Below are 20818 nucleotides of genomic sequence, written 5' to 3' on the forward strand. Positions count from 1 at the left end.
GCTGTTCGCGTGGGGGCGGGGCGGAGGCCGCGGATGATTGGCTGGAGGCTCCGGAACCAGCGGAACGCACCTTGGCCGCGGAGTGCAGGCCGGACCGCCTCCCGCAGGACCGAGCGCTTCCGGTGCGTGTGGTGAGCGGCGGGCCCGTGGGCGGGAGGGGGCTGGGACCGGGCGGCGGCCGCGGCGGCGGGGGCGGCCCGAGCGCTCCGCGCCCCTCAGGGAGGGCCTATCAGTGTCCGTCGCCGGTCCTTCTTCACCACTGCCCTTCCGGACGCTCAGAGCTCCGGGCCCTGCCTACCTCCACTCTTGACAGCTCGGCTAACTTCTATTCATCCTTCAAAACCCGTCCCCGGTCGCCCCTTGGCCGCCTCCGCCGTCTGGCCTGCGGCGCAGGGTCGGTGCAGTGTGTTGACCCCCGGTGCAGGCCAGAGCCCCCAAGGCTGGGCGCGGCGTGGGCGGTCAGGCCGCGTTTGCCGAGCGAGAGTGTTCCGTCCTTTCCTCCGTGCCCGCCGCCCGGGCCGCGTTTCCCCAGCGCCTCCGGCCGCCGGCCGCACCGTGGGCGGGAGGTCCTGCCCTCCTGGGGCCCGGCTGCCGGCGACTCGCGGCGCCGCTCCCCGGCCCGGGGGCCCTTTCCCCGGCGCCCCGGCCTCTCCCTCGTGGTCGGGCCCCCGCCCCCAGCACGAAAAATGTCCCTCTCGGCCCCGTTTGCGGAGCAAGCCGGAGGGCCGCGAGCACTGCCCGCGAGCACTGCCCGCGGGGCTTCCGTCGTGCCCAGTGGCTCCCGCTCTCGGCCGTGCTGCTCTGCTTTCCTCGAGTCCCCTTCGGCCTCCTCGCCGGCCCCGTTGCGCTGGTTCTGTTGGGTCCTTCCCCGGGGCTTCTCGAAGCCGCCTCTGCGCCCTGGCCGCCTCCTGCGCTTTGCGCCGCCTCCCCTGGCGGCTCAGGTCCCCGGGAGCGGACACCCCCAAGCCCACCGCCCCTCTGCTCTGCTCTGTTTTGCTTCTCTCCCTAGGACGTCTCGCCGCCTGACACCCGGTATTTCCCCGAGCGCGGCCTGTCTGTCCCGGTGGGCCTGTGCGCCCAGGCCGCTGCTGACCTCGGGCTGGCCGCTGCTGACCTCGTGCCTGCGGCGGGGCGGGGTGAGTAGCCGGTCAGTGCTGGACCACCAGGTGCGCACGGAGCGGGCCGGGTCGGCCGCCTTCGCACGCACCTCCTGCTTTCCTTCCGTCCTTCTGTCCTACTGCTCTCTGTTTTGCCATAGACCCCCCTTTAAAAAAATTATTTTATTTAGAGAGAGAGAGAGAAAAAGAGAGTTTGCACGAGAGGAGGGGAGGGTCTCAAGCAGACTCCGTCCGGAGCGCAGAGCCCCACGCGACCCTCGATTTTGCAACCCTGAGATCAGGACCTGAGCCGAAATCGAGTGGGATGCTTAACTGACTGAGCCACCCAGGCGCCCCACGGTGGACCTCTTTTTAAGTTCTGGCCCCCGGCCCCTCTCGAGTCAGCCGCTGCAGACAGCTGGGTCGGGGGGAGCCTGGTGCGTTCCCTGTGACCTGGAGGAGTGGCATGCTCTGCGCTGTGGGGCTATGTACAGGGGTGGAGGCAGGTGAGATGTCTGGGCAGCACCAGGCTAAGTAACAGAGAACAGAAATGCCAAGTTGTTTGCGGGGCACGGTCCGCGAGTTTATAATTAGTCCTTTACAGAAGTTTGGTTTAGACGATGGCATTGTGTGGGGAAGGTGTTACCTGCCTAGATTAAGCCGCAGGAGAGGGGTGGTGCTGGGATTTCTGGAGGAGTTTGGATGGTGACCTAGTCTGTCGGGCCGTGGAGGGTTCAGGCGGTGGGGGAGAGGTGTGGATGGGGCGAAGTGGCAGGATTGCTGCGGTTGTGAGACCCACTATCTAGGGGAAGAGCTGGGTGATAGGCAGGCCGAGTGCCTTAACAAGGGACCCAGGGGGAGTTTCTGGCGGTGCCTGGGACCCCACATGTGGGAGGAGGGGCTCCGTGGTATGCTAAGGTCGGGCATGGAGGAGGTCATCAGGATGTGTTTGGGCATCTCAGAACCTGGCATGTGGCTGTTGGTGCTGCTCCGTCGCGCCCTCTGCTGTCCGGGATGCGCTGGGCATCCTTGTTTTCCTCCTGACGGTGCTTCCTCCTAAAAGCACAGAATTGAACTCGTCCAGACTGAAGCACTTCTTTCCAGAAACTAGTTGGCAGCAATTTATCGTGTGTGATGGTTCAGAATTTCAGGAAGAATTTTTTAGAAAGGGGCAGTTCAGTGCTGGGTGAGTGTGTGTTTGGAGTGAAACTGGCAGATTTGGACCTTACCTTTAGAATTGGGGGACTGGTGCCTCGTATGCCAAGGTCTCCTGTTATGGGTGTGTCTCCCCCGCTTGCTTATGGTTGAGATGGGATATCTAGGCAGGGGGTAACGGAGGCACTGGAGCCCCAGGCAGGGCGGTGACATGCTTTTCCCATTTGGTGGGTTCTGGACATCTTTCCATTTTAGTATTATTTTGAGACCTACCCTCAAAGGCCCAAAGTCACCTTCCAAAAGGCATCTTTAAAATCCTGAATCTTTCTGCTAAATCCAGACTCCATTTAGTTAGGCCCTATGTTTATGTCTTTCAATAAAGTTTTAGTATTTTCCTGTAGCTCTTGCTCATTTTTGTTTAAATTATTTGCAGATATCCCATAGTCTTCATTAAAAAAAATTAAAAAAAATTTTTTTAAAGATTTTATCTATTTATTTGACAGAGAGAGATCACAAGTAGGCAGAGAGGCAGGCAGAGAGAGAGAGGGAAGCAGGCTTCCCCGTGAGCAGAGAGCCCGATGCGGGACTCGATCCCAGGACCCTGAGATCATGACCTGAGCCAAAGGCAGCGGCTTAACCCACTGAGCCACCCAGGCGCCCCCCAAAAATTAAATCTTCTAATTATGGTTGGTGTATAGAAAAACCTTCATTTTAAATTTCTATTTATTTTATTTTAATTTTTTTAAAAAAAGATTTTGTTTATTTATTTCACAGCCAGAGACACAAGTAGGCAGAGAGGCAGGCAGATAGAGAGGGAAGCAGGCTCCCTGCTGAGCAGAGAGCCCAATGTGGGGCTCGATCCCAGGACCTTAAGACCATGACCTGAGCCGAAGACAGAGGCTTTAACCCAGTGAGCCACCCAGGTGCCCCAAAAGTCTTCATTTTTATGTTTAATTCTGTAAATTTACATAATTAGTTTAATTATATAAATATGTTTATTCTTAAATCCAGTCGTGGATTTGCTAGGGGGCATGTTTTCTTTTAATTACATGTGGTGGTAAATATTCTTTCATGCATGTATTCTGACACTTAACTTTGTTTGGTCTCAGGTAGTTTGTCCTCAAAGGACAGCAGAAAACTGTCTTCAATGGCTTCCTTGGTGGCTTATGATGACTCGGAGTCAGAGGCTGAGACTGAGCCCGTGGGAAGTTTTAATGCCTCTGGCCAGAAGAAAGACAGCTCTGATGGGCTCCAACCTCCTGGGCAGGATTTTGCATCCAAAGCCCCAGGTGTGGCGGAAGGGACAGCACTGCCTGCAAAGCATGGTTCTTGTGAAGACCCAGCTGGCCATCGTCTCCCACTGGTTCGGCTCTGGAGAAGTGACCCAGGATCTTGTCCCAGCCAGCGGTTACAGTGGCCCAGGACGGAGCCTGATGTCACCGTCCCTGCAGATAAGCCTCCTCGACCTTCCCTGTGGACCAGCCACACTCCAGCTGGCCATGTGCCCCTGGCAGCTGCCCGCTTTAGGCCGGTGAAACTCTCCTGGGGGACTTACAGCTCCCCTGAACCATCCTTTTGTGCCCAAACCAAATCTGAAACCCCGGGTAAAAATGGTAGCTCTCTTCAGAGGACCAGGTGTGAGGACTGTATTGTGCCCTACACCCCAAAAAGACTACGGCAGTCACAGGCATTAAGCACAGAAACTGGCAAGAGTAAAGATGTGGCAGCCCAGGGTCCGTCTGCAGGGCGTGCCCCTGCCCCTCTCTGTGTGGCCCCCAGAGTGTCTGAGTTTATTCAGCCGTATTTGGACAGTCAGTATAAAGAAACCACGATTCCCAGGAAAGTGCTCTTCCACCTGAGAAGCCACAGGGGCCCCGTCAACAGCATTCAGTGGTGTCCAGTCTTTGCTAAGAGTCACATGCTTCTCTCGGCTTCCATGGATAAAACCTTCAAGGTAAGGCTTGAGTGATACCGCCTTTTTTCAGGGACTCTTAGAAGTAAACTGCTGGGGTGTTTTGTTCCTCGCCGCAGTGAGGCAGGGGAGCTGAGCATCTCTGGGAAAAACGCTCTCAAAACCCTGGCACAGAGCTAGGGACCCCACGGGTGCTCCTGGAATTCTCTCTGTCTTATTCAGGAGCGGGTTCTCAGTGCCCACTCTGGACTCTCGGTCCCTTCTGTGCCCTCCACGCTGATGCTGCCTTGCTTAGGCCACCACAGAATGCTAGTCCTTAGTCGTCGTGGGGACACTGAGGACATGCAGACACACTGGCGCCCTGCGGGATGAGGTTGCTGAGTGAGGGCAGTCAGAGAGGGGAGGAAAGCAGGCTCAGGGCAAGTCCTGGGCCCCTTGTGAGCCGCATGGAGTGTTGAGCATGCCAGTTATGTGCTGGGCTCTGTGTTGGACGCCAGGGGAGCAGAGGTAGACAGATCGGTCCCTGGCTTCGGGGCATGTGGTGTTGTAGGGCCATGGACAAGTGGAGAGGCCTTCACAGCCCCGGGCTCAGGAGTGTGAGGACCAGACTCCCACTGGGACACAAGTGCTCCGTGAACCCACTGGGAGGGACAGCAGCCCAGTCTGGGAGGGCTTGGTGAATGCTTCCAGGAGCAGGGGAAGGTTCACTTGGTGGAGGGGGTGAGACGGGGCAGAAGGATGTTCTTGGCCATAAAAGTCTTGGGGGCCTGGGGCGCCTGGGTGGCTCAGTGGGTTAAGCCACTGCCTTCGGCTCAGGTCATGATCTCGGAGTCCTGGGATTGAGTCCCGCATCGGGCTCTCTGCTCAGCAAGGCACCTGCTTCCCTCTCTCTCTGCCTGCCTCTCTGCCTACTTGTGATCTCTGTCTGTCAAATAAACAAATAAAATCTTAAAAAAAAAAAAAAAAAGTCTTGGGGGCCTGTTGGCTGGAGGGGTGGGGTGTGCAGGGAAGGGCCCAAGGCTGCGGAAGTAGGTAGGGGCCAGACCGGGAATGGCTACGGATGCCCTGCCGAGGACTTGCGGTTTATACAGAAACTCTTTTGTTGTTGTTGCTTCTTTGTTTTGAAAGCTACTGAGGTCGTGCAGACTTGCAATAGGCCGGCTGCACATACGCAGGGATGGAAGGGAGCACGTGTGTCGCAGCTCCTGTAACCTGTCCCCGGCCCCTCTGGGCTATACTCTGTCCTCCTCCTCACCCTCTTCAGCACCTAGCAGCTCACCTGTATGTGGTACGTGCCAAGTAAATGAGAGCTGAACCAGAGCTTCGTGGAAAGAAAATGGCTTTGGAGTCGAAGGGACGTGGCTTCAGATCCAGCTTTATTGTGCAGCAGCTGGTCAGCTAGCCCCCTGCGAGTCTGGTGTCTCATCTGTAAAGGCCATAATCTTTCCTGCATCATGGGGTCATGTGAGAAAAACGCTCTCAAAACCCTGGCACAGAGCTAGGGACCCCACGGGTGCTCGGTAAATGCCAGCTTCCTCTAACTCTGTTCCTCAGAGTTCTAGAACCGTCCTGTCCAGGACATCGTATTTGCAAGTTTTTATTTTATACACACACACACACACACACACACACGCACGCACACATGTTTTTTTAAAAATATTTTATTTATTTATTTGACAGAGAGAGATCATAAGTAGGCAAAGAGTCAGGCAGAGAGAGAGGGGGAAGCAGGCTCCCCGCTGAGCAGAGAGCCCAATGGGGGGCTCGATCCCAGGACCCTAAGACCATGACCTGAGCCGAAGGCAGAGCTTTAACCCACTGAGCCACCCAGGCGCTCTGATGGGTGTTGTTTTTAAGCAGCCAATTTGAGTCCTGAATCCACTAGTCTGTGTTCTCTTTTGGCAAAGTGAATAGAGTTTTGCAGGGACAGTGCTATGTCCTGCCTTTAGTCTGGAGCCTGGGGATCTTACACCCCGGGCTTCGGTGCTGTTCCTGTGGGGGGAAGAGGGGGTGGGGCTCAGGTCCACTCAGGAGGCTTCTGGTGTTCCTGGTGTGCATGGTAACGTGCTTGGTTCAATCCCGCAGTGCTGGGGCTTCTCAGCGCTCCTTCCCGAGTCTGCGCCGTGGAGGGCCGAGAGGAGACTTGGCCCTTTGGTCAGGAGCACATCTGGAGGGTTTCTGGTGGGCCCGTGTAGGGTCTGTGTAGTGCCAGGCCGTGTCTGGCTGGCCCTGGAGGTGGGCTGCAGTTAGCGTGATCAGGGCCTCGTCCTGATCCATCCCCAGCAGCTTTGTGACCCTGGCAAGACACTTAACCTCTCACGTTCTGTTTCCTCCCCGATAGAACAAACTCACGAGACCGGTGGTTGGCACTTCTGAGGTGGGACCAACGCCCGGGTGTGTGTGTCCGAAGCACCCAGTCTAAGGCCAGGCACGGGTTTTTGTGGACGGTAGTGTGGTTACAGGTGGGCTGCCTGAAGGGCACGGGCAGCTTCTTTCTAGAGCCTGCAGGGAGGGGGTTGTCTGGCAGATGCCGGCAGCACAGGCTGGAGGAGGAGGCAACCTCGCCTGGGGGTGTCGAAGGACAGGCTGGGTGGCTATGGGCAGAGATGGGTGGAGGGGCGTAGGGCAGCAGGTACGCCCTCGTGTGTGCCTGCCACCTGCCTGCTGTCTGCGGGGTCTTGTTCCTGATGGCGAGGGGCAGGCTTGGAGCCCTGTGAGGACTGGTTTGCACCCTGCATCAGTGAGGTGCTCTCCGGGCCCTGCTTGCCTCACTTGCCCTCCAAGTTTAGGTTTCCCCTAGGCAGAGGCGTCCCCGCTGTAGTATCGTTTTTTAAACAGAGCGTGTCTGAGTGAAGCCGTGTTTGGGTGTTGTGTGTGTTCAGTCGTGTGGTGGGTGTTTGTGGAGTAGATGAGTGTGCTAGGTGCTATGCATTGGGGATGCGTGGATGTCCCCAGGGAGGGGACCCTGGATCAGCCAACCAGCTGTGACACCTTGTGACCAGAAGGGGGCGCAGTTGGCCCAGCTTTGGAAGCTGCTCAGGCGCTCCGTGGAGCCACTGCGTAGGAAAGCTTTGCCTGCGGTGATGCACTCAGAATGGGTCCTGGGCTGTTGGCTGTGGAACTGCTCTCAGTGGGGCCCGGTGCAGCTGTTGTGCCCGCCCTTCCCGAGGAGGTGGTGTGTGCGCTGCAGGTGATGTGGCCACCCGCCTCTTGCTCAGCCCGGCAGGCTCCGGGGAGCCCTGTCCACTGCCCTGTCTGGCAAGGGTGGCATTGGAGGTGGTCCAGGGACAGGGCGTGGCTGCCTTCATGCCTGCTGGGGTCAGTGCCTCCTGACCTGCTTCTTCCTTTGGGATCCTGAAAAAGCAGGGCTTTAATAAGCCATACGTACCAATGGTGGACCAGGATCCTCACTGCTTTCAGATACTTGACAGCTGGGACGCTCGAGAGGCTCCGTCAGTTAAGCGTTTGCCTTTGGCTGAGGTCATGATCCCAGGGTCCTGGGATCAAGTTCCACACTGAGCACCCTGCTCAGCCAGGGGCCTGCTTTTCCCTCTGCCTGCCATTACCCCTGCTTGTGCTCTCTCACTCTGACAAATAAATAAAATAAATCCTGAAGATATGTGGCAGTTTCCAGTGACAGAATTGCTTGGCAAATTGATTTTGAGCACCTTTTCAGTGTGAAGAATGTGTGACGGGCCGGAGGAGCGGGGATGGGAAAACCGACTGGGGACTAGGTGGGAGCAGGGCTGGGAACCGGGGAGGGAGGTCCTGGCTGAGGCCTCGGTTTTGCTGGGGCCTCAGCTTCATGGATAGCCCGGTGTGCAGGCCGCAGCTCCAGGCAGGATGGTGTTTCTCCCCTTCCCTGGGGTCGTGGGGGAGGGGAGGCGCTGCAGATCTTGGGGGCCTGTGAGGTGGGTGGGGGGAGTGGGAGGCATGTGGATGCTGAGTCTGGAGTGAGTATGGGGCTATGGGCGCCGGCAGGAGCCCTGGCTCCCTGTAGCCCAGTCCTGGATGGAGAGCAGACAGTGCAGTGGGGGAGAGCTAGAAAAGGTGGGTGACAGGGTGCCCCCCAACTCTGTGCTCCCTTCCTAAGGTGCCTTTCCTCTTGTCTTTTGGTTGAAGCCTGCCAGAGTGACTTCTTGAGCCCCACTGCATCAGGAAGGAGGGAAAAGCCTGGGGGCTGGGGTCCCAGCACTTAGTTTGAATCCTTCCTCTGTGGCTGACTGGCTGTGTGACCTCGGGCAAGTTACTTCTCCGAATCTCAGTGTGTGTGGTCGGTGGAGATGACTGTGCCTGCTTTGCTGTGTTTTTGTGGAGAAGAAACAGTGTTGGATGTGATCTCTGGTGTGGTCCTTGGCGCATAGTAGGCACCTGCTGTGTGTGTATGGTTTTGCTCTCCCCAAGAATCTTCTCCCTTCCTTACCCCAAAGTGGCATCTCGTTCTGCCTGTGTAGCCATGAACTGTATCTGTGACACCTTGTAGATTTTGAGCCTCTTGAACATGGAAACTGTGCCAGACCCATTTTTATATTTTTCATAGCACCTGGCACAAAGTTTTGTACATGCTAAGTGATCAGTAAAGATTAAAGAAATTTTTTGGATTTTATTTCCAGCCTCTGGGAAAGGATGGTCTCTTAAGTGCATAGATTTTATTTGCCACTAGGGGGCACAGTAAGACTTAATATAAGCTCAGTCAAGCTTCTAGAATGTGAAAGAATCCTTGATTCAAGGTGGTATTTACTGAAATATGATTTCTTTTCTGATCAAGAGAAAAACAGCACAATCCATCTGATTAATCTAAAGAGCGTGAAGTGCCAGTTCCTTCATCTCTTTAAAATGTAGCTTTGGAATTCATAAATTTCAATTGGGCACATTACAGTGGAAAGATACTTATTTTAATATGTTCTAAATGTTCTGTGAGCTGTAAAATATGCTTATATTAGTTTTGAAAAATTTACAGCTGGAGAAATTAAGTAGAATCAAACAATGACTCCTGGCTGCACCGATGCTCAGTTTTCTTTCCTGATGGTCCCTTCCTGCCCCTGTCTGCGGCACGCTTCTGTTTCTGACAGTTGTAATCCCAGCACGGATACCCTTTTATCTACTCTTTTCATTTCCCTGTGTCCTCATTTGGCTCAACACGTCTGAATACCCACTGTACGTAAAGGTAGAATTCAGACTTTGAAGCCCTTGGAAAAAGTACAAGTGTGGCCTGTTGCGTTCAGCCAAATGCAGGCCCCCTCACCGCCAGCCCCATGTGCAGAGCCCTCTGCTAGGCACCACATACATTCTCACAGGCGTCTGACATCTTTTGTGCTTCCAGGGACCACCGTCCGTGCATCAGAACTCAGAGTTCTGAAACACAGAGGGATTTTAAATAAAATGTTTGAATCAGGTGTTGTTCATTTGTTTTACAAAATTGTTTGCTTTAGGAATTTTTTCAATAATAGGCTTACCTATGATACCTAAAAAAAATTTTTTTTTTCATTTTTGATCATGAATGTAATGAAAGCTTATTGTGAAAATCCCTGAAGATGCACAGAATATAAAGAATGAAGGAGAAAACAGAAATCGCTGATAACCCTAACCCTGAGTCAGTGCCTCACGAACACTGCGGGCCTTTCCTGGTCTGGACCCCCGTCCCCGTGTGTTCACGGAGCTGGGCTCACTGCAGAGCGGACGCAGTTTTGATTCTTCTCTCTCCGTCCCATCTTTGTGCTGTTTGTAAGGAGCATTTTTATACTTTATTAAAAACTTGCCCCAAATGTATGTTTATGACTGTCTCAAGTTCAAGACTTTGCTTTGTCATTTCTGTGTTGTTTCCTTTCATTACCTGCTTCTCTTTCTGAAATGGCCAGTACTTCAGTGAGCAGAGCTATACGTAATGCTTTTCTGTTGCCTTAGTGGAGGTAAGATGGGCTTTGATTTACACCCGGGCTTGAGCTAAAGCCTTTGTGTCTGGTAAGTGGAACCCAAATAGATTGGCAAAGGTTTGGTGCTGTTGTTATGTGAGACCCTTGAGTTCCTATTCCGTATCTGCTGCTTGGTAGCTGTGTGACTTTGGGAAAACCACTTTGTCTCTCTGATTCCCCGGTTTTCTCATTGGTAAAATGGGTATAATGGCTGCCCGTGGGGGATGTTGCTACATAGGAGAAATGAGAAGATGCTGCGCAGTGCCTAGCATGTGGGAGGGCCCGAAAGATCTGTTCTTGATTCCCCTTTTCTTTTATTGATTAAACAGTTAGAAGAAAGGCGAGTCACCCAGAATCCTCCAACTTAATGTAACTATTGTTTTTGTGAATGTTTTTTTAAGCGATTTTATTTATTTATTTGACAGAGAGAGACCACAAGTAGGCAGAGAGGCAGACAGAGAGAGAGGGGAAGCAGGTTCCCTGCTGAGCAGAGAGCCCGATGTGGGGCTCGATCCCAGGACCCTGAGATCATGACCTGAGCCGAAGGCAGAGGCTTTAACCCACTGAACCACCCAGGAACCCCTTTGTGAATCTTTTAATAATCTGTCTACAGATACATGTTTTTCCAAGTGTTCCATGTCAGTACTCCTGAATAGATATTTTTAAAATTTGGAAAGTTTTTGGGTTTTTTGTACCAAGCTGTTTACCTGTTCCCTTTTCAAAAATGGCACATTTATTTGGAAGGCATGTACTGGGGGGCTGGGTCTGTGTCTCCAAACTGATCCCGTTTAAAACGTGGTAGAAGAAAACGAATTGGAGAGTGGTTTGCCAGCTCTCAGCACGTTTTGTGTCTGCGCCTCTGGCATCCTGGGGAGGAGCCATTTCGTCCCTGAAGAGGCCCAGGAGAGGGAGTCTGGGGGCTGGGAAGAGGTGCCCACCTAGAGTGGCACCAGGATCCATTGGGTCTGGGGCCCCCTTCCCACATGCGTTTGAAGGAAAGGATTTTGTTGTGGAGGCTGAAGACCCAGATTGGGGGTCTCATTGTGCTGTTTGCCAGCTCTGTGGCCTCTGACAGTGAGGAGGCTGGAGAGAACTCACCATCCTCGAGTGCTTACCACCTCCTAGGAACGGTTCCAAATGTTCCAGCTCCTCTTTGTGACTGGCCTGTGAGCAAGGGCTGGTCTTCTTCCCACTTTACAGACAAGGAGGCTGGGGCACAGAGGGGTTAAGGGGTTTGCCCGTGATCACACAGCTGGTGTACTGGAGAAGCAAGACGGGAGGCTGTCAGACCACAGAGCTGGATGGGAATGCGCAGCCCCTCTCCCAAGTTGTGCCCGGGCTCTGTGCCAACCTCGGAGTCCTATGGTTCTGCTAAGGGACATAAGGAGAAGACATGATTTCCGTAGTGGTTTGGATTTGCGTTTTTATGTATTACAGGATCCCGTTGATTTATCACTGTTAGCAGATCTGGTTATATTAGGGGATCTTAGATGTGCTTTGTAGGAAGTGATATATCTCAGATTCGAAGACAAGGAATTTATGTGTTCGAGTGCCAGAGTGAAGGTTTATTTCAGTTTTGAAAGAATTATTCTTGATGGATTTTACAAAATGAGATTGAGAAATGATTTGATGTGTAGAGTGAGGAGGAGTCGAGCATTATGTAGATGATTGGCGATTTATTCCAGGCACGAGGCAGATCTATTGGAAATGAGAGCCGCTCAGCGGGGGAGGAGGGCGGGGTGGTGGTGGTGGGCGTTAGGTATTTGGGGAGTGGGTGATTAACAGTGCGCTGAGGGCAATTAGGTGGAGGCCAGGAGAGACTGGCGCTGCGTGTGCACGTGCGCAGAGATCACCTGGGTCCGTCTTCGTTTTACAGAAACCCAGGGAGAGGAAGACACTTGCCTGAGGGCACCCAGTGAAGTCAGGTGGTGATGGACCTGGAATCTTCTGTAGGAAGTGCTGGGATGCTTCTCTCTCTGGACACGGCTCCTCTCCCTTCCCACCTTTGTATTTTTGTTTCGGGGAAAGTTCATGGTCATCTCAGTTGTCCCAGGGGTGGGAGTAAGGGCGTCAAGCCCAGTGACAGCAGGGTTGCGGAGCTTCTGGGAACTGCTGTGAGATCCTGAGCTGGAACCTTCTCTTTGTGGGAAGTGATTTTTTTTTTTTTTTTTTTGACACTCCTCTCCCGCATATGAAAGCTGCAACGTTTCTGAGGCCAACAAATGAGACATTTCCCACTTTCCCTTTGCTTGCCAGAAGGGCCTTGCAAGCTTTCGCCTTGCAGAAAAAAACCTTAAGTTGAAGGAGGAATAAGAAAAGGAAAATGTGGCAGAACACCAGCTGTGTTTTCTGCTTTTTGAAAACTTCATTCCGTTGAACTTTAACAGCATACGCAGGGCAGGCCGTGTGCTTGCTAGATGCTGACGGAGAGAAAACAGTGCTGTGTGAGGGTGCAGCCTCTGTCCTCAGGGAACCAGCCTCATCCAGTCTCATTCCGTGTCATTAAGGGAAGAATAGAGCAATTTGGGAAAATGCTTTTAATGTAATTGAAAAATACAGATTGCAAAATTGGCACGGTTAAGAGTTGAGGCAGTCTAGTAAATTATTTCTTGCTGCTTTTAAAACTTGGACACAGAAGATTCTTAAAGGCACTCATCTACTGCCCAGTGATGGCTTTGTCCCTCTCCTTTAAAAGAATAAGTTATTTTAGATTTACCTTAATTTTATCATAAAAGTGCTAAAATTTTGGGAAAAATACAAAAAAAGGTAGAAGTTAAAAAAAAAACAACCCATAGGTCTCCACTCAGGCATAACAACTGTGGATTTTGTAAGCAGCTTTTCCTTTCCACATTTTTTCCCATGAGCATTGGCTGGTTTTAATTATACCGTAGGTACTTTGTTTTTGTAAGCAGCATTTACAAATTTTGTGATGGTTATCTTCTCCCCATACTTTCGCCCCTTAAAAGAAGGGCAAAGTCCAACCTTGTCACCTTTTCTTGAAGCTTCTGCTGTCTCTACTTAGGCTTCTTCCCCAGGTGCAGACCCCCGTGTGAGGGTGCAGGGGTGAGGGCATAGAGGGATGGTCAGAAGTGCATGTGAGGGAGACCAGTTGTGTCCGCCCAGGATTCCTGGAACTCCCACCCCTCACCCCCCTCACAAGCGCTGTGAACCCAGGCTGAAACGCGGGAGGACCAGATGGTCCAAGGATCCCGGGGCTGCTTCCAGGATGGCCTTCCGGTCTTCCCTCGCTAGGGGCAAGGCGTTGGGCACCATGTCCCCTCCTGTGGAGCAGGGGCCTCGGGGAGATGGGCCATACCCCTGGGGAGGTTCCCTGTCAAGGGCTTTGCTCTGGAGACTCAGATTAGTTCCTTGCTCTGGGTGTCCCTCGATGGAGCTTCTAATTTCCTTTTCTTTCTAGTTCTCTCTTTGCCTTAATGTTTTGTTTTTCTGGGAAATCTCCTCCACCTTTTCTTTCAATATATATATATTTTTTGATTTTGTATTTCTGCTGCCATATACTTAAACTTTTTTTTTTAAACTGAGTATAACTTATATTCAGAAAAGTGTTCTATTCTGATCTATCATATTTTTACATTCCAAGAGCTGTTTCTTGTTTTCTGAATGTTCCTTTTTTAAAGAATATGTCATTTTTTTAAAAAATTGCATATTTACAAGGTCTTTTCTTAGCTGTTGGAGTTCTTTGAAAGTTTTCCTATGTTTCGGAAAATGTTCCTGCCCCTTGTCAACTCCTTTTACCCTTGTTTCGGTGTCTGTGTTTCATGTGAGAGGACAGGGACCCTGCCCTGCTGATCTCCATTCACGGGGGAGGCTGGTGAAAGCCGGTCTAGCCAGAGGCTCTGTGTGTGTGTGTGTGTGTGTGTGTGTGTGTGTGAGAGAGAGAGAGAGAGAGAGAGAGAGAGAGAGAGGATGGAGCCTGTCCACAGGGAGGTTGCTGCAGGGTGATGAGGTGGCCGGCTGGCACCTAGGGCAGGACCGCCATCCATGTGAACCTCCCGACGTGTTTTGGGTACCCTGGTCAGTTTCCCAGACGGGACTCTTCATGCCGTGGCTGCTGGCACGCAGGCATCTGAGCCAGGGAGAAGGCAGGGGTCGCTGTGTGGGGTGTGCCGATGTCACTCTGATGTGTCGTCCTAGCTGCTAGCTTTTCCTCCCAGCACACAGATCTACTATGTTCTTTCAGCGCCTACAGTGGCCTTCCATTTATGACACACGCCATCCGTTATGTGTAAATGTGACTGTGTCTTTTTCCCCTAGACAGTGGAAGAATTATTAACTTTCCTAAACATTTGCTAATTGAGTAGTGTCTTATTTGAGAACCAAATGAATTCATTCACATGCCGCTCCTTTAAAACCAGGTCGGCAGCTCGTTAATGCTCAATAAGTGTTTGTGGGTTTTGTCCATCAGTCTCCTGCCATCTTAGCATTTCTCTTCTGCAGCAATTTACATACTAACAGTATTGACCTGTCATCATATCCCTCCCCCCGCCCACCATGTGTTGTTTGACTTTGCGTTTTGGTACTTTGTTATTATTATTTTTTACAGGGAAAACCTGACATTTTTTTGGGTCAAGTGTATAGACCTTTCCCTTTGTAATTGTCCTGTGGCCTTAGAGCATGGCGTGTCCTCCCCCATCTCAAGATCTGATAGATAGTCACCTATGTTTGACCTTCATCTAGCAGTGATTAGCTTGAGCCAGTTTCAATTCTCATCATCTCTTCCAGGCTTTCTGTGGGTCCGGGGCCGGCTGTGCCCGCCGTGATGAATGTGCGCTCGGTGCCAGGGATCGATTGGGATATTAAGGAGCGGCCCTGCTTCGTGACGCTCCCCCACACGGATGCTGGCTACTAATGATTTAAAATGACCTTCTTCCCATCCAGCTTATTCCGCAGGGCACGGGTGCGCCATGACCGCCTCAGCCTTTCCTCAAAAATGAAATGTTGTTTTTGACCATAAAAGAAATACATGTATGCTATGGAAAAAACAGGAAGGTATAAAGAAAAAAACTGCCCATTATCTCTGCGCCCAGAGGCAATGACTGTAGACTTTTGGTATATTTCCATCCAGTCTTTGGAAATAAAAGGCACCACAGTCGAGTTCCAACTATCCATGTGATTTTAATCCCCTCCTTCCCCCCCAGCGTACTGCGGCAGCGGGGTTTTAACGCCGTGACTCACTGCGTGGTTTTCAGTGCGCTCTGTGAGCCCCGGGGGTCCTCGAGACCCTTTCACAGGGTCTGGGGGGTGAAAATTGTTTTCATAATAGTACCTAGAAGTTATTTGCCTTTTCCACTCTCCTTTTCTCATGAGCGTACATGGAGTTTTCCAGAGGCAACAGGACGTGTGCTGTTATAATAGATTAAGTACAGAAGCAGCTCTGCGAGCCCAGCTGTCTCTATTAAGCCGGCCGTTAAGGAGCTGGCAAAAATGTAAACAGTGCCTTCTTGCTGATTTTTTTTTGTCTTGGAAAATAAAATTAGTTTTCATAAGAGATGTTGTTTATGTTGACATGTAATGGGTTTATTATTGGTACTTTTACATAAATTAATACTCTGAAGTGTTCTCAGTTTTAATTTCAAATGTGCTAAACGTGGATTGATAATAAACCACATTAAGCAGTAGCTTTCTGGAGTCCTCAGTAACTTCAGAGAGTGTGAAAGGGTCCCACCAAGAGGCCTGGGGAGCACGGTTTGATTCATATCTGCAATTTCTCTTTAGCGGGATGTACGTGTGGGTAATAGCGGTGTTGTCCCGCGGCTCCGGCGGAGGGCACGAGTCAGCCGCTGCTGCGTCACTGCCTCCTGCTGTGTGGTTAGATCTCCAAACGGCGTGACTAAAACATGATCGCGGAGGGTCCCAGCGCCCCTTGGCCTCCCTGCCCCTTCTTGCTGCCCTCCCTTCTGCCTGTTGTGAAGGTGATTGAACATTACAAAATGATGGGAAAAACCTCCCAGTTCCAGCGTACATACACCTCAATTACGGTGATCCTTTCAACAGCCTCCTATCCGTTTCTGGTCCATATGGGCTTATGTTTTGCACAGAGTGCGCGTACAGGTTTGCAGCCTGCTCCTCCCACTTAACATTCTCTCCCAGCCTCTCCTGCTGCAGCGCCGCCGGCCGCCTCTGCGTCTTCGCGGGGCTGTCAGTTTGTGCCGGGTCCAGGATGTTCTGCCGGGCTGATTAACTGTGATTTACTTAGCTGTCCTCGGACACTTAGGTGGCTTCTAATTTTTGCTATTGTAGATAATACTGAAGTGGTTGTCTTCATGCATGAAATCCTTTTCTGTCGGATTATTTCTTTCAGATTGATTCCCAGAAGTGGGACTGCTGGGTCAAAGGCTGGAACATTTTCACGGGTCCGGATGCTTCTCTCCTCAGATTGCTTTCCAGAAGGATTATACCAATTTGCACTGCCACTGCAAAGCCTGCGTAATAACCAACTATTTTGCTTAACTATCATGCCTAGAATTTTCCCTTGTAGCCCCAAGGGGGCAAAGGCCCTTCTCTAAGTGAACGTGATCTATAATTATTTAGACTAACACCACAATTGCTTTCAGAACATTTTTAACCTGCTGAGTTTAGAATTCTGATTCGCATACAAGCCAGCACTAACAGTATCACAAGGAGCAAGTCTCTCCCTGCTCAGTGTGTTTACACAGCCCGACAACTGCAGGGAAAACTGAAGGGCTTTTATAAACACAAGTGGTATCTTTCTGAACTAGCGGAAGTATTATTTTGAAAGGTACAGAAACACAAATTAAAACACATTTTCATTGTAACCTTTGGTTAGAAAAGTTGTTTGTTTTCGTCCTGGTCTCTTTCCATGTTCTTTGCTCTCATTCAAGCATGTTCTGAAATATCCTGGCTCCTTGGAGTCTTGCCATGATGCTTCGAGCCCGGTGACAGGGACACACCAGGGAGCGTGGCGGCTGTCCTCAGGTGCTAGTGGGGCTGTGGTGGGAAGAGGAATGGGCTGTACTCTGGTTTACTCCGGGGCAAAAGCAGGACTACTGGTGGAAATGTGGGGGATGAGGTTGGCATCCTGTGAGGAAGAACTTTCCAGCACTCAGGACTTGTCACCTTGGGGAGTATCCACCTCTTGGAAAGGGGTGAGGATGGACAGGTTCAGGGCAGGTTGGAGCCCGTGTCGCCAGTGGGCTGGGAAGTAGATGCAGGTGGGGTTGGGGACTCTGAGGGCCCTTCGGGAATGCTCTGGGCCTGTGGTCGGGCCCCTGGTGGCTGTGTGCTGGCCTGGAGAGGGTCCTGAGCCCGGCGCTGGAGGCAGGGGCAGAGGCTGGCACGGTGCTGAACATAACTGGGAGCGCGCGTGAGGCATACCAGTCCCGACCCGGCTTCTCTGGGCGTCCACACGATGTGAAAGAAGGGGCTCGCAGGGCTGTCAGGGTCAGACAAGGTCAGATGTGGGAAGCCGCTCGGTAAACTCTAAAGCCCATACAAATGGAAGGGATTATCAAGAACTTCTGGCCAGGGTTTACTCTGTGATTGCCTGCGAAGCCAAGTTCTTAAACACGGGAGGCTTGCCATCCGGTGTACCTCCAGCTACCTTGATTCGTTGAACAAATAACATGGTGTATGCCCAGGGATGCCAGCAGGCCTCTGCAGGAACTTAGGCTCTTCCAGACATGGCTTCCTATTTTCTGGCTTTGCAGCGTGGTGTTGGCTCCTGGTGGTTGGGATGTGCCACGAGACTTGTGTGGCCAGTGAGTCAGTCAGGCCTTGGTTGGGCTTTCTGTCTGCGGTATGAGCGGTGAGGGGCCTAGGGACCAGGTGCCACAGAGTGCGTGAGAGAGGTGGCCCTTGGGGTCAGTACAGACGACTTGGTGTCTCCACTTCTTTCTTCATTTGGTCATCCATTGATCCAGCCGCTGATTCAGTGCTCGCTCTGTATACGCTCTGGGCTCAAAGGGACCAGACATACCCTTGCTGGCAAGAAAGCACACAAGGGGCGTGGGGTGCGTCTGTCAGGGTAGGGGCAGCAGATAGGACAGGCTTCTGGGGAAGGGGAAGGTTGAGCTGGGTCTTGTTGGGTCTTGGAAGATGAGGAGATGAGGAGCCAGGTTGGTCGGGAGGAGAGCCCTGGGCTACGACTCTCGTCTGCGGTGGGGACCGGTGTTGGCATCCGCTGAAGGGAGCCAGGCAGGACCTGTTGCAGGCTTTAGGCCTGGACAGGGCACAGGGCCGGCTGCTGCCCCTGGGGCCTACACTAGGTCAGGCACCACACTAGGGCTTTGTACCTCGTTTACCCACAGCTAGGGTGCAGGATAGTCACTCCGGCTTGGGAGTCCCACTGTGGGGCTCAGCCCCGGCCTTGTGCTTTCTGTGACTTGGACTAAGTTATATAACTTTTGGGACCTTTGCTTTTCCATCCATAGGCAGGGATAATAATAGCATCAATTGTAGTTTTCTGAGGTTTAAACAAGAAAAACTGGGACGCCTGGGTGGTTCATTTGGTTCAGCAGCTGCTTTCGGCTCAGGTCATGATCCCGGTGTCCTGGGATCGAGTCCCGCATCGGGCTCCTTGCTCGGCGGGGAGCCTGCTTCTCCCTCTGCCTCTGCCTGCCTCTCTGCCTGTGCTCGCTCGCTCTCTCTCCCTCTATCCCTGACAAATAAATAAATAAAATCTTAAAAAAATAAATAAACAAACAAGAAAAACCATGGAGAGCTCTTAGGGGAGTACCAGGCATGTAGCAGGTGCTTCATCATGTAAGCTGGCATCGGCAGCTTCCTCAGGCCCGTTTTACAGATGAGAGAATTGAGGATCAGAGAGGGACAATGAAGGACATGTGACTCCTAAAGACAGAGCTGGTGTTTGGACTTACCCTTGTCCGCCTCTGCATTCTGGGGTTGTTCTGTGTCGGCTTCCTGCTTGGGAGCTCCAGAAGGTAGTCACATGAGTGTGGACAAGGGCCTTCATCTTTTTTTTTGTTTGTTTTTAAGTTTTTATTTGTCAGAGAGAAAGAGCAAGTGAGCACAAGTACAAGCAGCGGCAGAGGGAGAGGCAGTCTCCCCACTGAACTGGGAGCCTAATGTGGGACTCGATCTTAGGACCCTGAGATCATGACCTGAGCCCAAGGCAGCCACTTAACTGACTGAGCCACCCAGGCGTCCCAATCTTTTTGAGGCTTAATTAGTTCATCTGCACACTGGGAAGAACTCTGAAGTTCCATGATGCAGGGAACTTGTTTTCTGGATTGTTGTATCTCCAGTTCCTGGAGGAGCGCTGAACATGTAGTAGACGCTTAAGCAGCCCGTGTAAATGAACGAATGAGCCCTGCTCAGTCTGTCATGCTCTTGTGGGCCTCCTGGAACTTCAGGGGGTTGGAGAGTCTCGGGAGTGAGCTTGCCCACATGCCTTGGCTCTTCCTCCCACCTCTGGCTCCTGCAGGAAGTGTCCTTGGGGGTGATGGGGGTGGCAGTCTTTGGGGCTTTGAGGAAGGTAGCTGGGAGGTGACTCAAAGCTGTGGATCCTCCCCATCTATTGAAATGCTTGCGTTTACACTCCAGGTAATGGCTTTGGGCCGATCCTTGCAGCCTGTGCCTTTGTTTATTATTTATTTATAAATCATAAATCCAGAAAGGATTTCGGGAGGCTTATGGTAAAAGATACGAATATAGTAAAGCTGTTAGAACAGACCATGAAAAGCCACCCTGAAAAGAGGAGACACATAAATCAAGTTCAGAGCCGACCACTGTTACCCGGCTGGTGCCTTTCATCTTCCTTCAAGGTTCCTGCAGCCCCAGGGCAGGGTGTGGGCATGGGAGCCAGCAGGAGAGGTTTTGGGTGGGGAGGTGGGCTCGCAGGAGGGTGGAGCTGAGAGGAAGCCAGCTTCTAGGGCCCTGTCTTGGCTGCCCTGTGATGAGATCCAGGGACCAGAGGGGAGGCCAGGGGGCAGTGGGGTGCAGCAGGGCTCAGGGCGACAGCCAGCTCCAGGAAGCGCCGTGGGGATTACATGCAGCCATGTTTGACCCGGGACCTGGCACTTGGAAAGCGCATTCATGAATCTCCCTGTTTGGGCTGGGGGGCCTGTGGTGAATGTCGTCCTGGGCGGAGGGCTCAGTTCCTTCACTCGGGCCCCCATGTTCAGAGGAGGTGCTGCTAGAGGGCAGGATGGGGTGCCCTGTGCACCCTCGGCTCTGTCCATACTGATACTGTCTGCACTGAGCGTGGCCTGATCGTTATTACTTAAAAACACTTACAAAGTTCGACACGAACGGAACATACTTTTTAATTATTTCCCAGCTTGTCTCTGGCAGTGCTGTTGTCAAGGAAACCAAAACCTTGGGAAAGCTTTTCAGCTTCCCGGTCAGAAGAGGATACTTGTACAGCGCTTATGTCTGTGGAAATGGACCTGTCATTCTGTAACAAAGTCTGTTTTTAAAAGGACTGGCTCCTTCACTTCTTACAGATACCACCTTTTTGACCTTCTAACACAAGATGCAAGATTGTGGTTGGTGTTTTCTCTTTTAAAAGAATTGCTGGCGCTCTTGACTCGATTCATTCATTCAGCATCTGACGCAAGAGTTGGGTGCCCGGGGCGGGAGCGGGTTATGGAGATGGATAGGGTGTCTCACCCTTCCTTGAAAGGCTCCGGGACTCTGGGAAAGAGAGACTGGTAGACAGATACTTACAGTGTAGCATCATTCCTGTCTCAGGGAGTCGAGGATAAAACACTGTGGGGCACAAAGGACAGCCCCAAGGGGGC

At 52.0% G+C, this 20818-nt stretch overlaps 1 protein-coding gene across 7 annotated transcripts in view; it reads left to right on the forward strand.

Moving 5' to 3' along the window:
* The window catches only part of WDR25 (WD repeat domain 25), a 146930-nt gene continuing 126112 nt past the window's right edge, over positions 1–20818 (forward strand). The window contains exons 1-3 of one of the 7 annotated variants that reach the window (XM_032345267.1): positions 1–131; positions 1010–1136; positions 3362–4206. In XM_032345267.1, coding sequence (XP_032201158.1) covers positions 3400–4206 — 807 coding nt within the window. In that variant the 5' untranslated portion in view covers positions 1–131; positions 1010–1136; positions 3362–3399. Of the gene's footprint in view, positions 132–1009; positions 1137–1448; positions 1474–2148; positions 2284–3361; positions 4207–20818 lie in introns of those variants that run through there. The other 6 variants (XM_032345262.1, XM_032345263.1, XM_032345265.1 and 3 more) reach the window with 6 other exon arrangements.

Source organism: Mustela erminea, chromosome 5, assembly GCF_009829155.1.
Source record: "Mustela erminea isolate mMusErm1 chromosome 5, mMusErm1.Pri, whole genome shotgun sequence".
Lineage (NCBI taxonomy): Eukaryota > Metazoa > Chordata > Mammalia > Carnivora > Mustelidae > Mustela > Mustela erminea.